The following is a 22,091-nucleotide window of genomic DNA, read 5'->3' on the forward strand; positions in this document are numbered from 1 at the left end:
GGAGGTCTTAAAATCTAATAAGAACTACTGAATCACACCTATCTTTTATTATTGTTGCTTTGTTTTAGTTTAGTTTTTGTATCACACCTGGCTCTCTCTGTGCTCAGAGATCACTCCTAGTGGTGCTGGGGGATCATACGCACTACTATATAGTGAACCGGGAGTTAGCCATATGCAAGTCAAGCACCTTAATCCTTGTACTATCTTTCTAGACCTATATATATATTTTTTTTAATTGTGGTATTACAGTTTAGAAGTAAGTAGCAGAGTGCTGCACCAATCCTTTACCACTGATTCAGTTCCCTCCACTGTTAAGTCTCAATTGTTTTAATCTGCATATTCATATTTCCCTTTCTAGCGCTGATTATAAACCTAAGAAAATTAAAACAGAAGATATCAAGAAGGAAAAGAAACGGAAACTAGAGGAAGAAGAGGTTAGTAAGAATATTTTACATCCGTTGGGCTTGAGATTGGAAAAAATTTCCTGTAAAATGGCTGTTGAAGACATACTGGTTTAAGGAATTTATTGGTTTGTTGTAGAGGAAATACAGCATGTTGTAGAGGGTGGGGTGAGAAAATAAAAACTTAGAAACATGTTACATTGGCTATAGTCCTGTTAGTTTCTGTTTTGTTTAGTTTTAGGGCCATACTGATGTTTCTCAGTTTATTCCTGGATCTGTGTTCAGCAATCTCCTGGTGGGATTTTGGGGACCTTTGTGGTGCCAGGGATTGAACTCCAATAATCTTGTGCAAATTAAACTTTCTACTTGCTGGACTCATTCCAGCCCTGGCTAGTTTTAAGAATGCTTATCTTTCTGGGTATCTACCCATAGTTATCCTGCCAACTTGATGTTCTTGGAGAAGTTGCATTGTTTTCATGCACTTAAGAGGAACCATTAACAAATTATATTTTAACTTCTAAGGATGTATTTCAGTGCTCTTTTATATCTAGTAAAACTTGCTTGTCACTTTGGGCAGCCATCCCTACTACACTACAGAGTCCTTTTTCATGGGTGCCATTGGACATATGATGAAATCTTGACTGTTTACTGCAACTACTACTCCCAATCTGGACTCTCCTCCAAGTTTTCTTCTAATTTACCTGGTTCTGGCACACACTGGCCTCCATTGTTTTCAACACAAGATTCTTTTATGCTTATGTGGCACATACTATTCCCTGTGTATGGAACACATGTGCTCTTTTTCCCTTCTCCTGCCTTTACCCATCCTTCAAATCTCAGTTCAATTCAGGGCTTTATTTGATGCTTGTGGTAGATTTAAAATATAATTATCTTTTAGAACTTCCTATTGTACTAAGGAACGATTTTATTGGATGTTTGTAGTACATTTAAAATATAATGTAATTATAACTTAGGGAACATTCTACTGTACAAAGGAGTTGTTTGTGATAAAAAGAGAACATCAGCTTCATTAGGGTTTTATTTTTTCACCTCTCCTAAGAGAAGATATGATTGAGTTTTAGCTGATGCTACATTTGATGTTAGCTCCTATCTTGGGCAAAAAGAATTTGAAAGTGTAAAACCAATAGCTTGAAGTTACGATGGTAAAGAATAATGACAGTACAGAATTAGTAGTCTTTTAAGACTACTCTTTTAAGAGTACTTTATCCTAGTAACAGTGTGAATAATAATAATTACATTAAATAGAGTAGGTACTTATTGTATGTCTGGTAGTATTTTGTAATGCTTTATGTATTATTTAATACTTGAAAGAACCCTTGAAGAAAAATTATCACTAGTTTACACCATTGTAGTATTGGCTAAAGTACTGCATTGTGATTATGGGAGTTACTCCATTCTCAGTTTAGACTAGTATATATGAGTTAATAGGGAAATACAAACTTTGCATGCTTTCTATATCTTTATTTCTTGTATTTATATGCAATAATGCCTTTTTTTTCTCAGTTTGGAAGTAATACCTGTTAAGTCACTTGGAAGTAATGGTTGTTTTTTTGGTTTTGTTTTTTAAATATCTCTTGTTTTTCTCTTTAGGAGCCCTCTGAGTGCACAGGCACTTAAAAAAATGCAGACTGACAATCTGAATTTCAGTAGACAAGTGTTATTGTTACAGGGACTCCAGATGGCAGGATAGGTCATCAAACTAAACTTGCTGGCTCTGGTTTTCATTTCTGGGAATTGTTCTGAAATTTCTCAGTGACTGATTATTCCATATTGAGGCTTTCAAGCATGCAGTGTAGCCAGTAGTTTCCTGATGGGAAGACCATCTGCATACCTATTCAGAAGTTGTTCAGAGAGGTTCTAACTGAAAAACATTCCCTTTTCTTTGTGGTCTTTTTAGTCTAAATAGTAAACATATGAATTAATATGCTAGACTAATACTTTCTTCTTCTAAACCACATTGACACATTTATATTCTTCATTACTAGTTTGATATATGTGTGATATTAAAGTTTTTCATCTTTTTGGTTTGTGTGCAGGGGTAAACCCGGCTGTGCTACTCCTGATGGTGCTCAAAGTATCATATGTAACCCTGATCAGTAGCTCACAAGGCAATGCCTACCTACTATCTCACCACTGCTAGTTTTTCATCTTCTAGCTCAAACGTCTTTTATTTAAAGACCTTGTGTTTATTCACACTATTCTTTATTTTTTTTTTTTCACACTATCTTGATCATCAACCTCTCATGACTAGAATGTTTATCTGTTGCAAGTTATTCCCTGAGTCAAATTCGATAGTGGTTTTTGGAAACCTGAGCTATCATAATGGTCAATAGCAGCTCTGTGATCTGGAGCTAGCAATGAAACCTGTTTCATCCTTTCCTGGATTAACTGGAAGAGGTCATACCAAATAGTCTATAAAATTCTTTCAAGCTCTACCATTCCTTAACCGATTTTAAGGTGACTCAAAAGTAGCTTTAAATAGCTAGCTGTATATAAATTGCTAAATGAAGATTTCCTTGAGCAGTTAGGAAATGAAGACCATAATACCAGAGTTTAGATTCTGTTAGTGGGGCTTACACATGTTACGTAGTACTTTTTTTTTTTAGAGTTGTGGGGTTTTTTTTTTTTTTGGTGGGGGGAGGGGGAGTTTGGGAAAAGGGGTTTTAGTCACACACAGCAATGCTCAGGCGTTACTCCTGGCTCTGCACTCAGGAATTCCTCCTCGCGGTACTTGAGCACCATGGGATGCTGGGATTGAACCTGGATGAGCTGTGTGCAAAGCAAACTTCCTACCCGCTTTACTATCACTCCGGCCTCAATAGTTTTTGTGTTGATGTGTATATACTTTAAGATTTAGCTCCTGTATTGGTGAATTACACTTGTTTTGGGGTCATACCCAGCAATATATGGCTTTTCTTCTTGGTCTGTGCTCGGGGATCATTCCGGAGATGCTTTTGGGAGATTAAAAGAGTCTTACTGGCGGGTGTGGGGGGGGTAGGGGTGTGTGTGTGTGTGTGTGTGTGTGAGCAACTAGAGTTGCAGTTCAAAAAAGAATTGTAATACTGTAGGTACTGGTAGTCATTTTAGAACCTTCCAAATGCTTGTTTCTTCATTATTTCTTATGCAGATAGCAGTGATAGAAAGCATATTGCTGTAATAGGTAGGAGTTTCCTTTTAAATTGTGTATGAAGCATATAATAGAAAGCCTCCTATCCCCATTATTTATCAAAGTATTCAAAGAGATTTAAAATGGAAATACTTAAACAAGTGAAGATCACCACATAACTGAATTTAGGGGTCATTTTAAAAATACGGTTTTTTTAATTTGTTATCAGTAAATGTTAGATATGAATACTTATATACCTGTATACGTGTAAAAATTTCTTGAATGAAATTTCCCAGGGTCTTCTACAGAGTCAGCTTGTTTGGTTTTTTTTTGGGGGGGGGGTATCTCACAAGTGGTACTCAGGAAGCTTGTGGGATAATCTACCAGAGATTCTTGGGAAAATGGATCAGCAGCTCAATGCAAAGACTGAGGATGTTGTGCTGCTCAGGCTCTGTGGTGTTAAAAATATCTGGCTACCCTGGCGGTGCTGGGGGCCTCTAGGGCCATGCCCTGTGATGCTTGGAGACCTCTAAGGATGTACTGTTAAGGTTTGGGCTAACTTGTAGTACTTGGAATTTCTTTGTGTCGGGTGTACTGGGCTTATTTTAGCTGTAGTGCTTGTCCACTTGGGTCACTGCATTTTATACACACACATGCTTTCTCTCTCTTTCTCCCCCCTTTCCCTCCCCCAAAGTGGTGCTTAGAAATACAGGGGACATGTAAATAAATCTCAGTTAACCAGGCCAGATAGTTGAATATTAGGGTCTAAGGATACAGTGCTGGTTGAACCTGGCTGTGCCTGGAACCTCCAGGACGATACCTAGTAATGCTTCGGGGACCATTGTGGTCTAGAATCTCCTCAGCCCTTATTTTTCTGTTGCAGTGCTAGCATGTGTTCACTAGCCTGAGTTTGCACTTCCTGGTTAAGGTATGAATATATTAGATTGTGGTGCTTGCTGATGGTCACAGCACTTTTGGTGTTGCTTACAAACTACTGCCTGCAGTATGAATTTATTTAAAACACCAGAGTAGAAATTATTTACAATGCCAGAGATCAAAGACAGCAGGGTTTCCAGAGTCAAGTCATAGAGCTGCCTGTATTGTGCTTTTGCACATTTGGGATCCTGGGTTCTTGAACTTATGATCATGTATTTGCTAGGCAGGTGTTTTAAGCAACCCTGTGCTATTCTGCACAAGTGTTTTAACTTCTTTCTCTGATAATTTGTCAGGGAGTTGGGTAAACACTACTACTGTTAAAGCACCAGTGAAATAATGTATTTGTGAAATTAAGACATTTCCCTTGTTCTGAGGTCACAGTTTTTCTTTCAAATGGCGCCTCCCATTTTAGAAATGTGATTGATTTTTATTTAAGTGTTTCTTACCATGTTTCTTTATAGGACGTTAAATTGAAAAAACCCAAGAATAAAGATAAAGATAAAAAAGTTCCTGAGCCAGATAGCAAGAAAAAGAAACCGAAGAAAGAAGAGGAGCAGAAATGGAAATGGTAACATCTCAGCACTGGGTTAAAATGTCAGCTATTATTCCGTAATGATTTTAGGCAAGAGCATTGAATTATGTAATTAATAATCGGATATTTGGGAGGGTTGTTAGTATTTAAAAAGAACCTCTAGAGTAATGACTTTGAATTTTTTTTAAGTGATAGGTGAAGTAGTGAAAACTGACTAGTTTTCAACTTTATTGGATCTCAGGACTAGGTACCATCTGTTTTAAAAGGAGGAACTAGATGAGTAGACCTATGAAATACTTGAGAGTTTAGCAGTGAAGAAAATTACATTTGAAACAATAGGAAAAACATGGATTATGCTAAAAATTTTTTGTGGAAACCTTGCCTGTGTTTTTTTAAATTGACTTCATAAGGAAAACAGTTGATTATTTTGTAATTATTACGAGACACTGAGAACCTTCTGAAAGTAGATATATATATATATATCACTTGTATCACTTGTATCCCGTTGATCTTCGATTTGCTCAAGCAGGCGCCAGTAACCGAATATATACATATATTTTTTCAAACCTGTAAAAAAAATATTTACAGTTTTGTACTTCAAAATCAAATCTTTTATATGCTAAACAAACTCGGGCCCTTTGAATGAAAAGTCTCTGTGGAAAGAATTTGTAGTACAAAGGGTTAAGAATCCTAATATGGAAAAAATCTTGTAAAACAAATAGAAAAAGAACAGTCTTTAACTAGTATGGATCAGTACCATCTGCAGTTGTAGAAAGTTTGAAAACACGGTGACCTGCTACAAAGGTTATAATTTCTGATCTTTGGACCGGTGTGCCGATAGGTGCTGGGTCTATAAGTGTAGAAAGGTTGAAGAACACTGGTCTAGTTGAGAAGTAAGGAATAGTTCATTAAAGAAAATAAGGTCACCTTCATAGCTAGTCAAACATGCAAAGAAGTTTAAAAAGAAAGGATCTTTTTATTTTCCTTTAATATCTCAGACTGGGAAAAACTAATGTCAGAATATCTGTAATTTAGAAAATCATACAGCATTGTTCATTATGGGAGTAAAGATTCAGTAAAGATCTACGGAGGACAAAGGTGTGTGTTGTGGGGACTGGTGTGGGGGTCAGGGGGAGAGACAGATGTGCACACTAACTCTTCAACCTATCTGTCTGCCCCAAAGGTTAATTTTTCCCCTTCTTTCTTGTTTTTACTGAACATCATACCATGATTTACAATACTGTTAATGATAGAGTTTATACACATATTGCTTCAACAACCACACACACCCCTGAATATCAGCTTCCCCCATGGACCTCTCGATTTCCACCACCATCCACAATTCAGTTCTGTAGACCAACTCTCAGGTTTTGTTACTCCAGGGATTAGTTTTTGAGAAGTGTGTTTAGATGGAAAAATTTTTTTTTTAATTTTTTTTTAAATTTTTTTAGTTTATTTTTAATTAGAGAGTCATCGTGAGGGTACAGTTACAGATCCATACATCTTTATGCTCATGCTTCCCCCATACAAAGTTCAATAACCCATCCCTTCACCAGTGCCCATTCTCCACCACCTGTAAACCCAACATCCCTCCCCCCCTCCCCAGACCCGTCTCCCCCCACCCCACCCTGCCACTATGGCAGGGAATTCCCTTTTGTTCTCTCTCTCTGATTAGGTGTTGTGGTTTGCAAAAGAGGTGTTGAGTGGCCATTGTGTTCAGTCTCTAGTCTGTATTCTGCCCGCCTCACCCTTCCCCCAAATGACCTCCAACCACATTTTGCTTGGTGGTCCCTTCCCTGAGTTACCCAGAATGAGAGACCAGCCGATGGAAAAAATTTTTAACACATTGTCTCTGGCACATACTACTAGAAGTTCACACTGTAATATGGTTTAATTAATATGAGCTTTGTTTTGAAGTTTGAAATAAACATACTTAAAATAATCTTCCTAAAATTTTCATTAATATGATTTTTATGTATGTTGGAAAGTGTAAGTAATCTTGAGTTATGGATCCGAAAGTATGACAGGTTTTTTTGGCTCTTTATTGTATTCCCTTTTTCTTTTGCAGCCTTGAGGTAACTATTCTGTATAGTTGGATATATAGAAGCATAGACTTGGGTCTGTGTCTTTTATAGCTGCGAACTATTATGTCCCCAGCACCTTTGAGAGAAGGGGAAAGGTTTAGCTCTGGGGAGGCCCTGGAGAGAAGCAGAGCTCCAGTTGCAGAGATGCCAGCACAGCTATCACCTGGTATTATTGAGGAGAACATGTGGGGTTAGAAGAAAAGTAAAAGGATCAGTAAAAGGAATTATGGGCCTTTCAAAAGATTAGAGTCAGAAAACAAAAAGCTCCATGTCTTGACTTCCCTCATTTTTATTTCATTCTTTTCTTTGAAACTAATTTATATAAAGGTCTGGACATTATGATTGGTAGTCAGGAGAATGATGAGTTAATAATGCCCCAGTCTCTTAGGATTCTTTCGGTTCTGTGGTGGGTGCTCGGTAAATGTTACATGAATAAGTTTGCTTCCTTGTCATCAGTGACTCCCTGACATTTTCCCATCTTTGGAATCTTTGCTTTTATTAAGTCCTGAAGCATTTGTTTTTATTCTGGTTCAGAATATTCTGGTCTGACTTTGGGTGTAAAATTAGGTCTAATAGCCCACTTTTGCTTCTTCAGTAGAAATCCTTTATCAGTTTTGCCACTTGTAGGTGAATGAATAATCAGCTTCCAGTACATCTTCTGTCGATTCTGATAAACATTGAGAATATATGCTTTGATGAGAACCTCTTCAAGTAGTACTGGGGACTGCTATAGTTTCACCTGGTGCTTCTCAAGAAGGTGATAATGGGCATTGACTTTAGGGTCCTATGCATCCCTGGCCTTCTGAGTTAGTGCCCCAGCCCAGTTTGTATATTTTTAAGCACAGTACTGATGACAGTATATTTCCACTTTTGAAAATAGAAAATAGGCATGGTCCCAGTGGATAACTTAGCTTTTCTCTCACTGTATTCTGCCTGTTAAACTCTGAGGTCAGTGGGCAAATCCTCAGTGAATCATTAGGTAACTAAATTGTAAGTACTCCCATTTTTTAAAATCACATACACTATCAGCATGGCAAATATGTAGATTATAGATTCTTTTACTACACTACCACACCCACCTACCCTATCTCTCTCTCTCTCTCACTCTCTCACACTCTCTCTCTCTCTCTCTCTCTCTCACACACACACACACACACACACCTGCCCATCTAAGCGCTTTGATATTTATTGTCTGCTTTGGTGACAGTAGAGATGGAAAAAGTCAAGATTCCTTTTTAAGGGTTTCTTAATTCAGTCACATTTTCTTTATATTAACAGTGTTATAAGTGGTGACGGTCTAGATTCTGAATATTTGTATGGGGCTTTAGCTATGCTTTGTGCTATATTCACTTTTTGGGGTAGAAGTTTCCTATTTATTCTAAACTTTTATATATATATATATATGTATATAAACTGGGGGGACTCCTCTTGTTATATGGGACTTTATGTTTTAAATAATACTGGTTTTGGGGGACATACCTTGCGATGGCCAATAGCTATTCCTGATTCTGTGCTCAGGAGTGATACTTGGCCATCCTTGGGGTCTGTATGCAGTGTTGGGAGTGAACTGGGATCAGTTGCATTATACAGCAATCATAGGGGTGACTTTAATGCAGTTTTGAGTTTTTTTAAGCAAAGGAAAAACGTAAGGGTAACAGTAATGTGTAGACGTAGTGTTGGAAGTCCAGTGTTTATGAATCCAGTTAGTAACAGTGATAAGAAATTTGAGGAATACAGATTGATATCCTCAATCCAAAGAAATGGTCCTTGATTTTAGACATTATTTCAGAAAGTTAATACGTACTTTGAGTTCTGAAAGTAATGTATTTTACCTTGTAGTGTGCAGGGCTTGTCAACTATAAGGGAACTTGATACCATGATATTTACTTTGCTACTTGAACAATCTTGTTCTTCTGCCCCCTCTGAAGATTTTGTAATCAAATTGACAGTGTCTATATGGTTTCCTAAGTTTTGTTTGAAAGTTATTATGGAGGCCAGTATTACTGTTTTCATTTGTATCGTAATTGTTATTGATTCATTGATATATCATCTGTTTTTCTGTTTGTTTTATTATCAAATGATTCACGGTTTAGTAGATCTCATCGTTTGGAGGGTCAGGTGGGGACAGGGGGTTGTTTTCAGTCCACACCCAGTGGTGCTTAAGGCCATTCCTTCCTCTGCCCTCTGGATTGATGCTTGGCAGTACTTTGGAGGGCCATGTGCAGTACCACCGGCAGGGTCAGCTACATGGAAAGCACCTTATCTCCTGAACTAGCTCTCCAAGCCCTCTTAATTTAAGTGGTCAAAAAGTAACTGTGTTTGAGGTCTTAATTTTAAAATGCTAAAGGTGACCTGGAACAACTTAACTTGCATGCAGTCAGCTCGTGTTCGATTCCCAGCGCCCCAGATCTCCCAAACCCACCCACCAGGAGTGAACCCTGAATGAATACAGAGCCAGGAATAAGTCCTGAATACCCACTGCTGGGTATGGCACAAAACCAGAAAAACAAACTTTTTTAAATGCTAAAGATGATGAGAGAGGCGTGGAATAAAGTCCCAGGATAAAGGAAAGTATGACATTCTAACCCCTTGACAGTCTCTCTGCCACAGATAAACTTAACATCATGTGTACATCCATGCCTGCGTAGTTTACCTTTGTTTATCTCTTTTGTTTCTGTTTAGAGGGTAATTGGGCTTTGGGTGAGTTCCTGCGTGTAGGCCTTTTGATCTGGGTTGGAGGTGTTAGCAGATCCACACCCAGCTGCGTTCATGTTCTATCTACTCCTACCCCTGCTTGGGAGTTGCTCCTGGCATGGTACTCAAGGGGACCGTATATGGTCCTGGAAATCAATAGGGGTCTCCTGCTGCTAAGCATGTGCTCAGCCCTTTGAATTCTCTCTTCAACCCCAGTCCAACCAGTTTGATAGCAGTGAAGTAGGTTAGTTATAGACGTACTGCTTTCATGTAAAGATTTGATTGAATCTAAGGTATGAAAACATTATTTTGTGGTAAAATACATTAAAACTTGACCAACTCTGAGCATGGTTAAGTGATACTGTTAGGTGGTGGTAACTTAAACTTTTTGTGTGGCCATTGTAAATCAGCATTCAAACTCTTCATTTTGCAAAACTGATACTCTGTTCTTTCATCTCTTCTAGCCATTGTTAACTACCATCTTTTTGTGCTTTCATAAAATGCCACATATAATGTATCATTTTGTTACTGGTTTTAAGATGACTTTCTAAAGGATTGTCCACATTGTAGCATGTATCAGTTTTCCTGCTGTTTGTGGTACCAAGGACACTGATGGTGAGGTCAGGGATTATACAGTGCTGGGGATTAAATCCAGACCTTGAACCATATTCCTGGCTTCTAGAAATTCTTCATTTTTGAGACTGAAGAATATTCCATTTTGTGCGGGACCACATTTTATTTATTCATCTGTTAATAGACCCTTAAGTCTTTTTTGCTAATGTGAATTCAGCATTTGAACCATTTTGAATACTTGCTTAAAGTTTGAGGGGGCCATCTTTGTAGAATTGAAAATGCTGGATTATATGGAAATTCTGCGCTTGCTTTTGAAGAATTTAGCATACTGTTTGCATCAGTGGATGTACTGAATAATGAATTCAGCAGTGTCCTATGAGGACAGTGTCCTATGACCCAAAAATTGAAGTTTATTTGCAGTCTCATTAGCCACTTCTGTTTCTAAGTTTTTTCCTTTTTTGGCTTAAAAAGGCCATCCATGTATGTGGGTAGAAGTGATATCTCATGATTTAAGAGATGTGATAAATTTATAATGATTAATTTATTTAAGATAGAAATTTAAATTATCTTAATGATTAGTGATGATTGAACATCTTTCCTTATAGATCTTGGGTGGCAGGAAATATATATTCTGTGCTTTCTCTGTGTTTTAATTGGGTTGTTTTTATTACTGAGTTTTCATTCTTTATGGTTTATGGATATTAACCCTTTATTGTGCAGATCGGAGGTTCCCAAATTTACTTCACCTACTGCCTCCTTTTCAGAAAAAAGAAGCAAAACAACTCAGCATATTTTCCTGTTCACCCAGTCTACTGTCTTTAAGCAAACAAACAAAATACACCGCCTTCTCCCCCAGTTCTGGAGGCTGTTTCCCAACCCCTGGGAAACACTGAGATGTTTTCACAAATATTTTGTGGGTTGCCATTTTAGTCTGTGGATTGCTCTTCAAAGTAGTCATTTTGTAGTCAAATTTAATGTTTCTTTTGTGGTTTTATTATCATCTCTAAAAAGTTATTACTAAATCCAGTGTCATGAAGGTTTTACTGCGTGTTTTCTTTAAAGAGTCATAGTTTTAGCTCTTTGATTTATGTTGAGTTTGTTTTTTAACATAGAGAAAGGACACACTTTCAATCTTTTACAGTTTTCCCATCACTTTTATTTTATTTGGCGGGGGGGGGGGGGAGGTAGGCACACCCAGGGGTGCTTATGGCTTACTCCTTCCTGGCTATGCATTCAGGATTCACTCCTGGCGGGTCTTGGCACCATATGGTATGCCAGGGATTGAACCTAGGTTGGCTAAGTGTAAGGCAAGCACCCTACCTGCTGTACTACTGCTCCTGCCTCACATTGTTTTTTTGTTTGTTTGTTTTTCTTTTGGGGTCACACCCGTGATGCATAGGGGTTACTCCTGTCTCTGCGCTCAGGAATTACTCCTGGCGGTGCTCAGGGGATCATATGGGATGCTGAGAATCAAACCTGGGTTGACCACGTGCAAGGCAAACGCCCTACCCTCTGTGCTATTGCTCCAGCCCCTGTTTTTTGAAAAGACTATCCTTTCTTCATTTAATGACTGTGACACTCAGCAAAATATCATTGGACTATATGTGGTTTGGGTTTCATAGTGAGCACTGTGTTTTATGTAATAATAATTCACTGTTTTGAACATGATGTAAAATACTGGATTTGTGATAGAAAACAGAATATTGCATAATGGGCCATCACAAAGATTATGTAGAACTTTACTCAGATTTTAGTGTGGTAGTGGTGAAAGTTAAAATACATGAAGTATTGAATATTCTGTCTGTATGAAGAGGACCAATCTTCAAAAATAGCAGTGGTCAGAATGGAGAGGTCACATTTGTAATTCCAGAACCTTCCTTCTATTAAGTAGAAGACACTACCAACTGCAGCGTGTGAAACTCAATGGATCTTAGCCTGAAATATTTTGTATATAATAGGGGAGATTTGGGTCTTAGATTTGGGTATAAGTGAATTACTAAATATATTAGATTGATAATTGTATATAAGAGATACAATTTATTTTATAGAAAATATTTTATGGAAATATTTAATGGTGAACTATCATAAATAATTCCGTTTACTTTGAAATGATTCAGTATAAAAATGACATTAGTGGATGCATTTAAATGACAGGCATATGGTTTTTCATTGTCTTTTGTTTTTCTTTTTTTGTATTGTTGTTGTTGTTGTTGTTGTTGTTGTTTTCGTTTTTTGGCGATGCACAGGGCTTACTCCTGGCTCTCCACTCAGGAATTATTCCTGGCAGTGCTTGGGGGACCATATGGGATTCTGGGAATCAAACCTGGGTCGGCCGTATGCAAGGCAAATGCCCTACCCACTGTGCTATTGCTCCATCCCCAGTTTTTCTGTTGTTTATTAGTCAAATGCTTTTGGCTAATACATCTAAAAAGTTGTTTCTGCTGAGAGGTGGGGAATATAGTAGAGCACATGTCTTGTGGATATGAGATCCTAGGTTTCACCATTAGTGTGTGTGGTCCCTAAGCACTGCTATGTGTGGCTTTCACAACAAAATTGCTGCTGCCAAGTTTTTAGATTCACTTCTCAGTGTTAGATCACTCTGGAGCCTAGTTATGGATTGCAGCATCATATGGGGTCTCATTACTGAATATAGGAGTCATGAAAAATCTGAAAATATTTGAGAACAAATTTCTTAATGATTCACTAACAGTAAATTTTGATTAGTATATTTAATTTATATGTCTGTGTGCCTGGGATTATGAACATGTTTTAGACCAAAAGAAAAAAACCCAGATTTTTTTCCCCTCTTAATGTTGTGAGTAAAAAATAGTTTCAAAGGTGGCCTGCTCTAGCTACCTTGTAAATACCATAAACTTAGTTGATCCCCCAGTGAGATATTGACTATTTTTTGTTCTTTCTTTTCATAAGGTTATTTCCTTAAGTACATTTACTTTATATTTTTACTTCCAGGAGACCTAATCATATGTACTAATAATACAAATAATACCTCTTTTGTGTATACCATGTGGTTTACTACTATCCCATTTTGGTAAAACATGTTTCTGTTTCCATAGACCTCATCTGTTTATCACTCATCTCTGAACTGTTGAAATACATTTTTCTCTACTTAGAGCATTACATCTTACTAGTTGTTTTGACTTTTTCAAAATAAAGGGTGCTAATTATTTTCATCGGGCCTCCATTCTGAGGCTAGTATCATTCTAGAGCACTAATCAGCATGCTTATTTTGGCATTTAATAGGTGATATTCTCTACATTAGGTGAAGTGTCACTAAATGAGGTTGAACCTTGTCTTTTAAAGGTGGGAGGAAGAGCGCTATCCTGAAGGCATCAAGTGGAAATTCCTAGAGCATAAAGGTCCTGTATTTGCTCCACCATATGAGCCTCTTCCAGAGAGTGTCAAGTTTTACTATGATGGTGAGTGTTCCAGAGTTGTACAGTTTATGGCGATTTAGGAATAGAAATTATAGAAGGTTCTGGTGCTGTATAAATTCTTAGGAACAGAAAATGTAGAAGATTCTGGTGCTATATAATCCACTTTATTTCATTGTCATTGTATGGTTTTGGGGAAAGGTCATCAGGTGTTTATTCAACTCTTAAAGGCCCTGTGTGAAAGTTGAAAAAGCACTGTGTGAAAGGTGCTGTTAATGTCTTACATCTGTATAGTCTCCAAAAGAAGTCATATTTACATGGCTTACAACATATGTTTAACATGTTGTGACAGAGCTAAACATTGTTACCTGAATTGTACTTCTGGGAATTACTCTCTGGGAGTTATTAGAAAAGTTTACTTTATTAAAATGACAGTATTTTGTTTTAACGGTAGAGTGAAAGTTGGTAAACTGCTCATCACTATCAATAGTACTAGTATCTGAGTATTGAAGAGTTTGCCACCAGCTTCTAAGAACTACTTTGAAGAAAGGTTCTGGCTAATTTTCTTAGATCAAGGCCATGAAGATGTAGCAGTGTTTGAGAAATTATAAAATGCCTTACCTGCCCACTATCAAATAAATATGTTCATACTGCTAACCCTCAAAATTATTGTCATTGGTACTTCTGTCCTTGAATTGAACGTTTGAATGTCTTTAACATTCCTCTTACTGGCAGTGTAGCAGACTGGTAATGCTCAGCTGATCTCCCACATTCCAAGAAGCTATTCAGAATAACTACAGTATTGTTCCTCAGCATCTTTTGTGCTTAAGGTTCACAAGAGTAAATTGTGGATTCGTTTAATAGATGAGGAATGGTATTGGATACTTTTGAACCAAGTGGTTGAACAACTTTGAGAAAGAGGAGGAAAACAGAAAAGTGTTAGTAGTGAACAGAGGTTTCAGAACCATGATTTTGTATATAAAAATAGTAGTTTATATGGAAAAGATAGGTCCTACAAGTGAGGAACATGTCAAACCTGGCAAGTTAAAATTTGTTTATTGCAACTTTTCAGTATACCCCATAATCTGAATGACAAGTACTAGTATCAGAAAAGCATTCTGATCTATGTTGACCTTTCATTTGAGAACAGGGTTATAGCATTTATCATTTCAATGAGTCGTTCCCGGAGATTACTAATAGGACTCAGAAGTCAAAACTTTAATGTAGAGAAAGAGCCTAGAACCTTGGAAGAAGGAAGACAGTTGTAAAAGTGAAGTCTTCTTAGCCCTAGTCTGAGTTTAGCAGGAACTTCTCTGGTAAAACCTTAATTCCAGGTTCAAAGTGATTTGTAGGAATGCGAGACAACCCAGCCTTTGGATTTTTATTTGCAAGATGGGAAGCTGGGGCCCAACCCATTCATGACCAGTTGCCAGGGTCTCTTCCTGTTTTTGCATAGTCCTGGATTATAGGAATTACAACTCCAGAACCTCTTAGCACTTTTCCAGTTGTTCTTCCCTCTGGAATTTCTTCCTTTTGTGTAAATTCCTGCCATACAACATAAATGTCATATTTGACTTGTTGTTCTTTTTTTTCTTTTTTTTTTTTTTTTGACTTGTTATTCTAAGTTAATACTTTAAGTTGTCCTGCAGACTCTACCTGCTGGGCAGGGGAAGAAGGTACAGTCTGACTAAATCGGTGAATTACTTCCTTGCTTCAGTTTTCAGATCTGGCTTAGCTTCCTCTTCTGGAGCTCTGTCATTTTCCACAAAGTGCTACTACCAATTGTCAGGAACCTTCAAGTCATCCTCCCACAGCACGGCTGCTGGGAATTGTCATTTTGTCATATGACAGCTCATTTAAAATCATCATCAAAATATAGTCTATTGGGACAGCTCTCAGTCAGGTTACTCAGTCTTTTGTCTTTTTTTTTCCTCATTCAAATTCTCTTGATATTTACATTCTTGTATTTTATTGCATTTTATTCTTAGCAACACAGTGTTTCCCTTCTGTATTCAAAGCTTGTTATAACTTCACTGGTAACTCTGGGTCATGCCTTCGTGGGAGAATTATGAAACCCTGGAAAGCCTTTATCGTATTCAGTGACTTTCAGACTGAAAGGAGTTTGTTGGGTTAATAGAGGGAAGCAGCGCCACCTGTTGTTATTATGAGTTCCAAGCCATTTGTTTTATCAGTTTTGACAATTTGAGTTTTGTGCTACTATAGTTCCGTACATCCCTAATAGTGAGAACAGTTAACTTCCCAACTATTGTAAGATATTCTGAATTTTGAAATGCATGTTTTGCTTTTCTATGACTTCAAAAAACCCTCGGTGAATTACTAATAACCTGTTTAATAGTAAGGCAGTGGAATAGTATTTAATCTCACTTCATATAAACTAAATACTATGGTGTTGGAAACACCATTGTTTTAAAGAAAAACTGGAAATTAGCCATAAGAGCACTGTTAAAAGTACTCTATTTGAAAAGTAGATTACATTTCTAACTATTTTTCATTTATGCTTTATTAACTAAGGTACACAAAACCCCATTTAGATTTTCTTTACCATTTAGCATAAGGTAAGCTCAGAATTTCTTTAGACTAAGTAGGTTTTACTAAGCACATGAAAGAATGTCAGGAACCTCAGTGCTCTTGGATACATCTTTTCTCCTGAAAGAGGCCTCTTCTTAGTGCCTGTGTTTCAGAGTGGTGTATGTTTAATGGCCGTGTGTGGACAAGCCACCTGGCTCCTAAAGAATACACTTACTGATTTGGTGGGTTTGGAGGGCCCTGAGGTTATCCATTTCTAAGGAAGTGTTTGTAGTGCTGTTATTACTATCTGTAGACCACACTTTGAGCCATGTGGTTCTAGAGAAAAGACTCATTTAAACTTTTGTTTGGAATATCTAGAATTTGACTGATATAAGTATATTTGATATTTATATTCCACCCACTTGGCTTTTAAAAGAATGATGCCTATTTCTTTAACCCACAATTTCTTTCTTCTGCTCCCTGCCCTATCCCTCCTCTTGAAAAGAGGCTGTTGTTGCAGTAGTAGACTATGAGGATTTGATTTTCAAAAACTATTGGAGTTATTAGAAAACCGTGTTGAAGGAAAAAGGAACATGACTGCTGAGCATTCCTACCAGCGCTTGGCCCCCCCCCCCCTTCCACACACACATCCACACTCTCCCACTGATCCTGAGCAGGCACTTGAGAAAAATCCACTGTCATAGACTCCAGAGAGAGATTATTAAGGTAAAGAGAACAAGAATTTGGACAAATAGATTAAAAAGCACTATGTTGTTTTGTTGTATTACCATATGTTACCAGACCTTGGGAAGAAGCGAAACATTGAAGAGGTATTCAAAGCTCAGTGTTTATACTGAGAACATCAATACTACACCTCACTCTTTGGAACCACTTTTCCCTCTAGGTAAAGTCATGAAGCTGAGCCCCAAAGCAGAAGAAGTAGCTACGTTCTTTGCAAAAATGCTCGACCATGAATATACTACTAAGGAAATATTTAGGAAAAATTTCTTTAAAGACTGGAGAAAGGTATTGTAGTTCATGTGTTGCACCTTGCAAATATTGATCAGCTACTAAATAATAAACTAATTTTATAAAAATATTCCCTGATAGAAAGTTTGTGTTTTATTGTGTTAAAAATTAGGGGGCTTTTGTTTACATGGTTTTTATCCAACAAGAATACTTACTTTTTCTTGCCAGCTCTCTTGGCTGCAGAAGAGAGTTTATCAGATAGATCAAGCAGAAAACCTTAACTCCAGTGAAGTAAAAGAAAGTTTTACCCCTAAAGGACTTTTTCTGTCTGCTGTTAGCAAGAGAGATGTTAATGTAATGTCCCATCCTCTCTTGACTCTTGCTCATTTGCTTTAAGATACTCACTGTTCTTGAAACCACGGAGCCAGTATTTTTACTGGCTATTTTTTAAAAACCCCTTCAGTGCCAGGGCTTCACGCATGCAATGCAAGTGCTTTACTGCAGAGCTTTATCCCTGGCCCTACCTAGGTGATAAACAGTCTTTTATTATTCTCAGTTTGAATGAAATGGACAGCCTGGTTTGAAGTTTGCCTCCTGAATAGCTCTGGAAATAGGAATAGATGAATAGAAGAGGATAATATTTCTGAGAAAACAAGTATGGAAATATTTTTTTATTATTAGATGTGATGTAGAGACTCCTGGGCCTAGGAGATTATGGCAGTGTGCCAAGGAACTCAAAAAACCACGTTAGAGTTGTGTTTATGATAGTCACTTTAAACATTTTCTTATTGCATATTTCGTACAGAATGAGTAATTAAAAGGTTGTTGTTTTTTTTCCCTCGAAGGTGAATTTTAGATTGGTCTTCTCTTAAGACACCTTTGAAAAATACAGTGCTTTGCATAATCCCTGGGAAATCCAGAAGTTTATAACTGTGATTACCTTTTTCTATCTCCCCTTTTAACTAGGAAATGACTAATGATGAGAAGAATATTATCACCAACTTAAGCAAATGTGATTTTAACCAGATGAGCCAGTATTTCAAAGCTCAGTCTGAGGCTCGGAAGCAGATGAGCAAGGAAGAGAAGCAGGTATTACAGAATTTCCTTAACCTTTGTAGAGTGTTGGAATAGTGATAGTTCACTTGATTTTCTTCTTTCTGATTCTTTTCAATACAACTTCAGTGATTTCATATGGCGCTATATTAAGATTTAGGATTCTCAGCCTAGTAAAGTTAATTTTTTTCTAAGGATTTTATATAGACTGAAAATTGCAAATAACTTGCACACAGCTGACTCAAGGTTCGATTCCTCTGCCCCTCTCGGAGAACCTGGCAAGCTATTGAGAGTATCTTGCCTGCATGGTAGAGCCTAGCAAGCTACCTGTGGTGTAACAACAAGTTTCACAATGGCGACGTTACTGGTGCCTGCTCGAGCAGATTGATGAGCAGCGGAATGACAGTGACAGTTAATAGTTCATTTTACAAACGTTGGAATTCCACCCACTTGAACCCAGTCAGTAACTGCAGTAATATAACTCTAATATAATTCAGCAGTATTCAAAGGATGGACAGACCTGCTCCCACAGTCTTTGAGAATTAGAAACTTAATGCAGATATAAAATAATCCTGACCATATACCTACTTGTTCTTTGCTTTATTCTAGAATCAAACCATGTTCATCTGTTTCTGTCTCCTATCCTTGGGCATTTTCTCGTCTAAATAATTTTATTAGTTTCCACTTGGGATATTATTTTCTATAGGCAACCTAGACTGCCTATTTTTCTTTCTTTTTTTATCTTTTTAAGGTTTTCGGGCTACACTCAGCACTGGGGTTACACCTGGCTCTGTAATCAGGAGTTAGAATTATTCCTGGTGAGCACAAGGGACTCTAGGGGATGCTGAGCATCGGACCTAGGTCAGCCACATGCAAGGCAAGCATCGTACCCATTGTACTATCTCCAGCTGTACATGGTCTATTTTGTTGAAAAGTTTTAACCCAGAGGCTGAAAAGATAGTAGAGTGCGTAGGATGCTTGCTTTGGATGTAGCTAATTTCGGTTCAATTCTTGGCACTCCCTATGGTTCCCCAAGCCCTGCCAGGAGTGATTCCTGAGTACAGAGCTAGAAGTAAGCCCTGAGCACCACTGGGTATGGCCCAAAAACCAAAGGGAAAAAAAGATTTTTAACCAAGACACTTAACACGTATTTAAACATACTATCTGTGGCTGCTGTCTTATAACACTAGCTAAATTGATTAGTTGTAACAGACTTAAAGCCAAAAAGACAACTGACCATTGAAGAACATAGATTTGAACTGAACAGATCCCCTTAAATGCTATTTATTATTTTTAAATATGTATTAGGGGCTACTGCTAACAGTGCTTTTAGTGTGGACCTGATAACTTGAGCTGTCTCCCCATTCGTTTCATTTTTTTGGTTTGGTGTTTTTTTTTGTTGTTATTTTTTTCGGGGGGGGGTTACAACTGGCGATGCACAGGGGTTACTCCTGGCTCTGCACTCAGGAATCACCCCTGGTGGTGCTCAGGGGACCATATGGGATGCTGGGAATTGAACCCGGGTCGGCCGAGTGCAAGGCAAACGCCCTACCCGCTGTGCTATTGCTCCAGCCCTTCCCCATTTGTTTTAGAGGTATTTTTAAATTTGAGAATCCTTTGGCACTTTTTTGAAATAATTATACAAAGATAAGTTAAAGAAATACTACCTTTTTGGAACATTTGCCAAGGACACTTGTGACTTAACAAGTTTTGACTCTACAAAGCAACAGGACGTAAATTGTGTCACTAAGTAGAGAATGTTATGAAATGTCAGCATAGTGTGAGTGGGCTAAAAATAACCACCCCTTCTATGCAACATGGATAACATGTACTCATGTGCCAAGGACATGACAGGTTTGTTTAAGCCTGCAAACCCATGTGCAGTACCTTACACTAAAGGGCTCTAGAATCTATTAGAACACATAGAGATGTTCTTCATGAGAAGTTCTTCATGAGACCTAATCAGACTCTTTTTATCTCCCGTTTTAACTCTTAATTTTACTGTAATAGACAAAACCGTATTTTTTTTTTTTAATTTGTTTTTGGGCCACACACGGTGATGCTCAGGAGTTACTCCTGGTGATGCTTAGGAAGACCGCTGGACCCTCTGGGATGGCAGAGATTGAACTCATGTCTGATTTGTGCAAGGCTAATGCTCTGCCAGCTGTATTATGTCTCCAGGCCTACAAAATCATACTTTTGAAATTGCATTTAAGGATTGGAGAAATAGTACAATGGGACAGTGGGTAAGGTGCTTACCTTTCATGTTTCATGGTTCCTGAGCACTGCTGTGAGTGACCCCTGGGCATTGCTGGGTGTGACCTAATACCCTCGGACTGTCACTCTCCCCACCAGAATAAATAAAATAAAGTTATATTTAGAACTATTTTGATAATATTCTTAAACACATATGTATCATTTAACACAATTTTCATTTTGGAGTAAAAGGGGTAGGGTGTGTTGGCCTTGCACATAGCCGACCTGGGTTCAGTCCCCTGCATCCCATATGGTCCCTCGAGCACTAAGTAATTCCCCTAAGTGCAGAGCCAGGAGTAACCTCTGAGCATCGCCTACGCGATCCAAAGCGCCAGAAAAGGAGGTGGGGGGAAGGCCTCTTGTTTGAAGTAAGTGGTTTTTGGGGTTGTTTTTAGGTATTTTTCCCCACCATCTTGACCAGTTCTCCTAAGAGATAAGAACATATGAATAGAGATGAGCACTTTGAATCTATTTTGAGAACTTCTCTGTCTTACAGAAAATCAAAGAGGAGAATGAAAAATTACTGAAAGAATATGGCTTCTGTATTATGGATAATCACAGAGAGAGGATTGCCAACTTCAAGATAGAACCTCCTGGGCTTTTCCGTGGTCGTGGCAACCATCCAAAGATGGGCATGCTGAAGAGACGAATTATGCCTGAAGATATAATCATCAACTGCAGCAAGTAAGCACAGTTCATCCTTTGGGCCAGAGATAAAATGGAGGTTTTTTTGTTTTTGTTTTTGTTTTTTTTTGTTATTGGTGGGAATAACATTAATGTGGGAATGTTAACCCACATTACAGAAAATTGTTTGCAGACCATCATTAATTCAGTGTATAAATTCCCCCCACACTGGTTTTTCAGATACTCATCGCTGGTTAGGAATCTTGGAAATGTAGGCTTAGGAAACTTACCCACTTTAGGTCATGAGTAGTCATATTGTTCTCTTTATTTCACACCTCCTGCTTGTTATTTCCACAGAGATGCCAAGGTTCCTTCTCCTCCTCCAGGACATAAATGGAAAGAGGTCCGACATGATAACAAGGTTACTTGGCTGGTCTCCTGGACAGAGAATATCCAAGGTTCCATTAAATACATCATGCTGAACCCTAGTTCTCGAATCAAGGTAAAAGACTGCAGAGAGCTGCATCAGTTAGTCTGAAAATCTCTTGTCTTTTTTTGAAATGTGATGGATTTTGGTGTCTAGAATCACTTTGACAAGTTAAAACGCTCCCCTCAAGAAGAAAGGACAGGTATGTTTAGTGGTTTGCATTTTCGGCTAATTTCTCTAAGACTGCATGTGTTTTCTGTATAAGAACGAACCCTTATTTATTAACTCAGATATTCTCTAAATCATGTTCCTGGTGGTAGGAATTAGTCTTTGTAACAAGATAGATGTATTCCCTATCTTCACATTGATAGCTGTCTGTGGCCAGAATGTGATAAATGTATATTGGCTACTTAAACTCTCTTCTCTTCATTTCCTTTTACGTTGAGGAATGGAATGTAGTCACTCAGTTTCCTGAAAGAAATTTTGATATCTAG

General features: G+C 37.9%; 1 protein-coding gene across 1 annotated transcript in view; it reads left to right on the forward strand.

Moving 5' to 3' along the window:
* TOP1 (DNA topoisomerase I) overlaps positions 1-22,091 on the forward strand; it is a 102,560-nt gene that overhangs the window by 54,324 nt on the left and 26,145 nt on the right. The window contains exons 7-13 of the mRNA XM_055137526.1: positions 359-434; positions 4,926-5,032; positions 13,669-13,784; positions 17,173-17,294; positions 18,204-18,326; positions 21,043-21,230; positions 21,528-21,672. Of these exons, the coding sequence (XP_054993501.1) occupies positions 359-434; positions 4,926-5,032; positions 13,669-13,784; positions 17,173-17,294; positions 18,204-18,326; positions 21,043-21,230; positions 21,528-21,672 (877 nt within the window). The remainder of the gene's footprint in view (positions 1-358; positions 435-4,925; positions 5,033-13,668; positions 13,785-17,172; positions 17,295-18,203; positions 18,327-21,042; positions 21,231-21,527; positions 21,673-22,091) is intronic.

Source organism: Sorex araneus, chromosome 5 (genome assembly GCF_027595985.1).
Source record: "Sorex araneus isolate mSorAra2 chromosome 5, mSorAra2.pri, whole genome shotgun sequence".
Classification (NCBI taxonomy): Eukaryota; Metazoa; Chordata; class Mammalia; order Eulipotyphla; family Soricidae; genus Sorex; species Sorex araneus.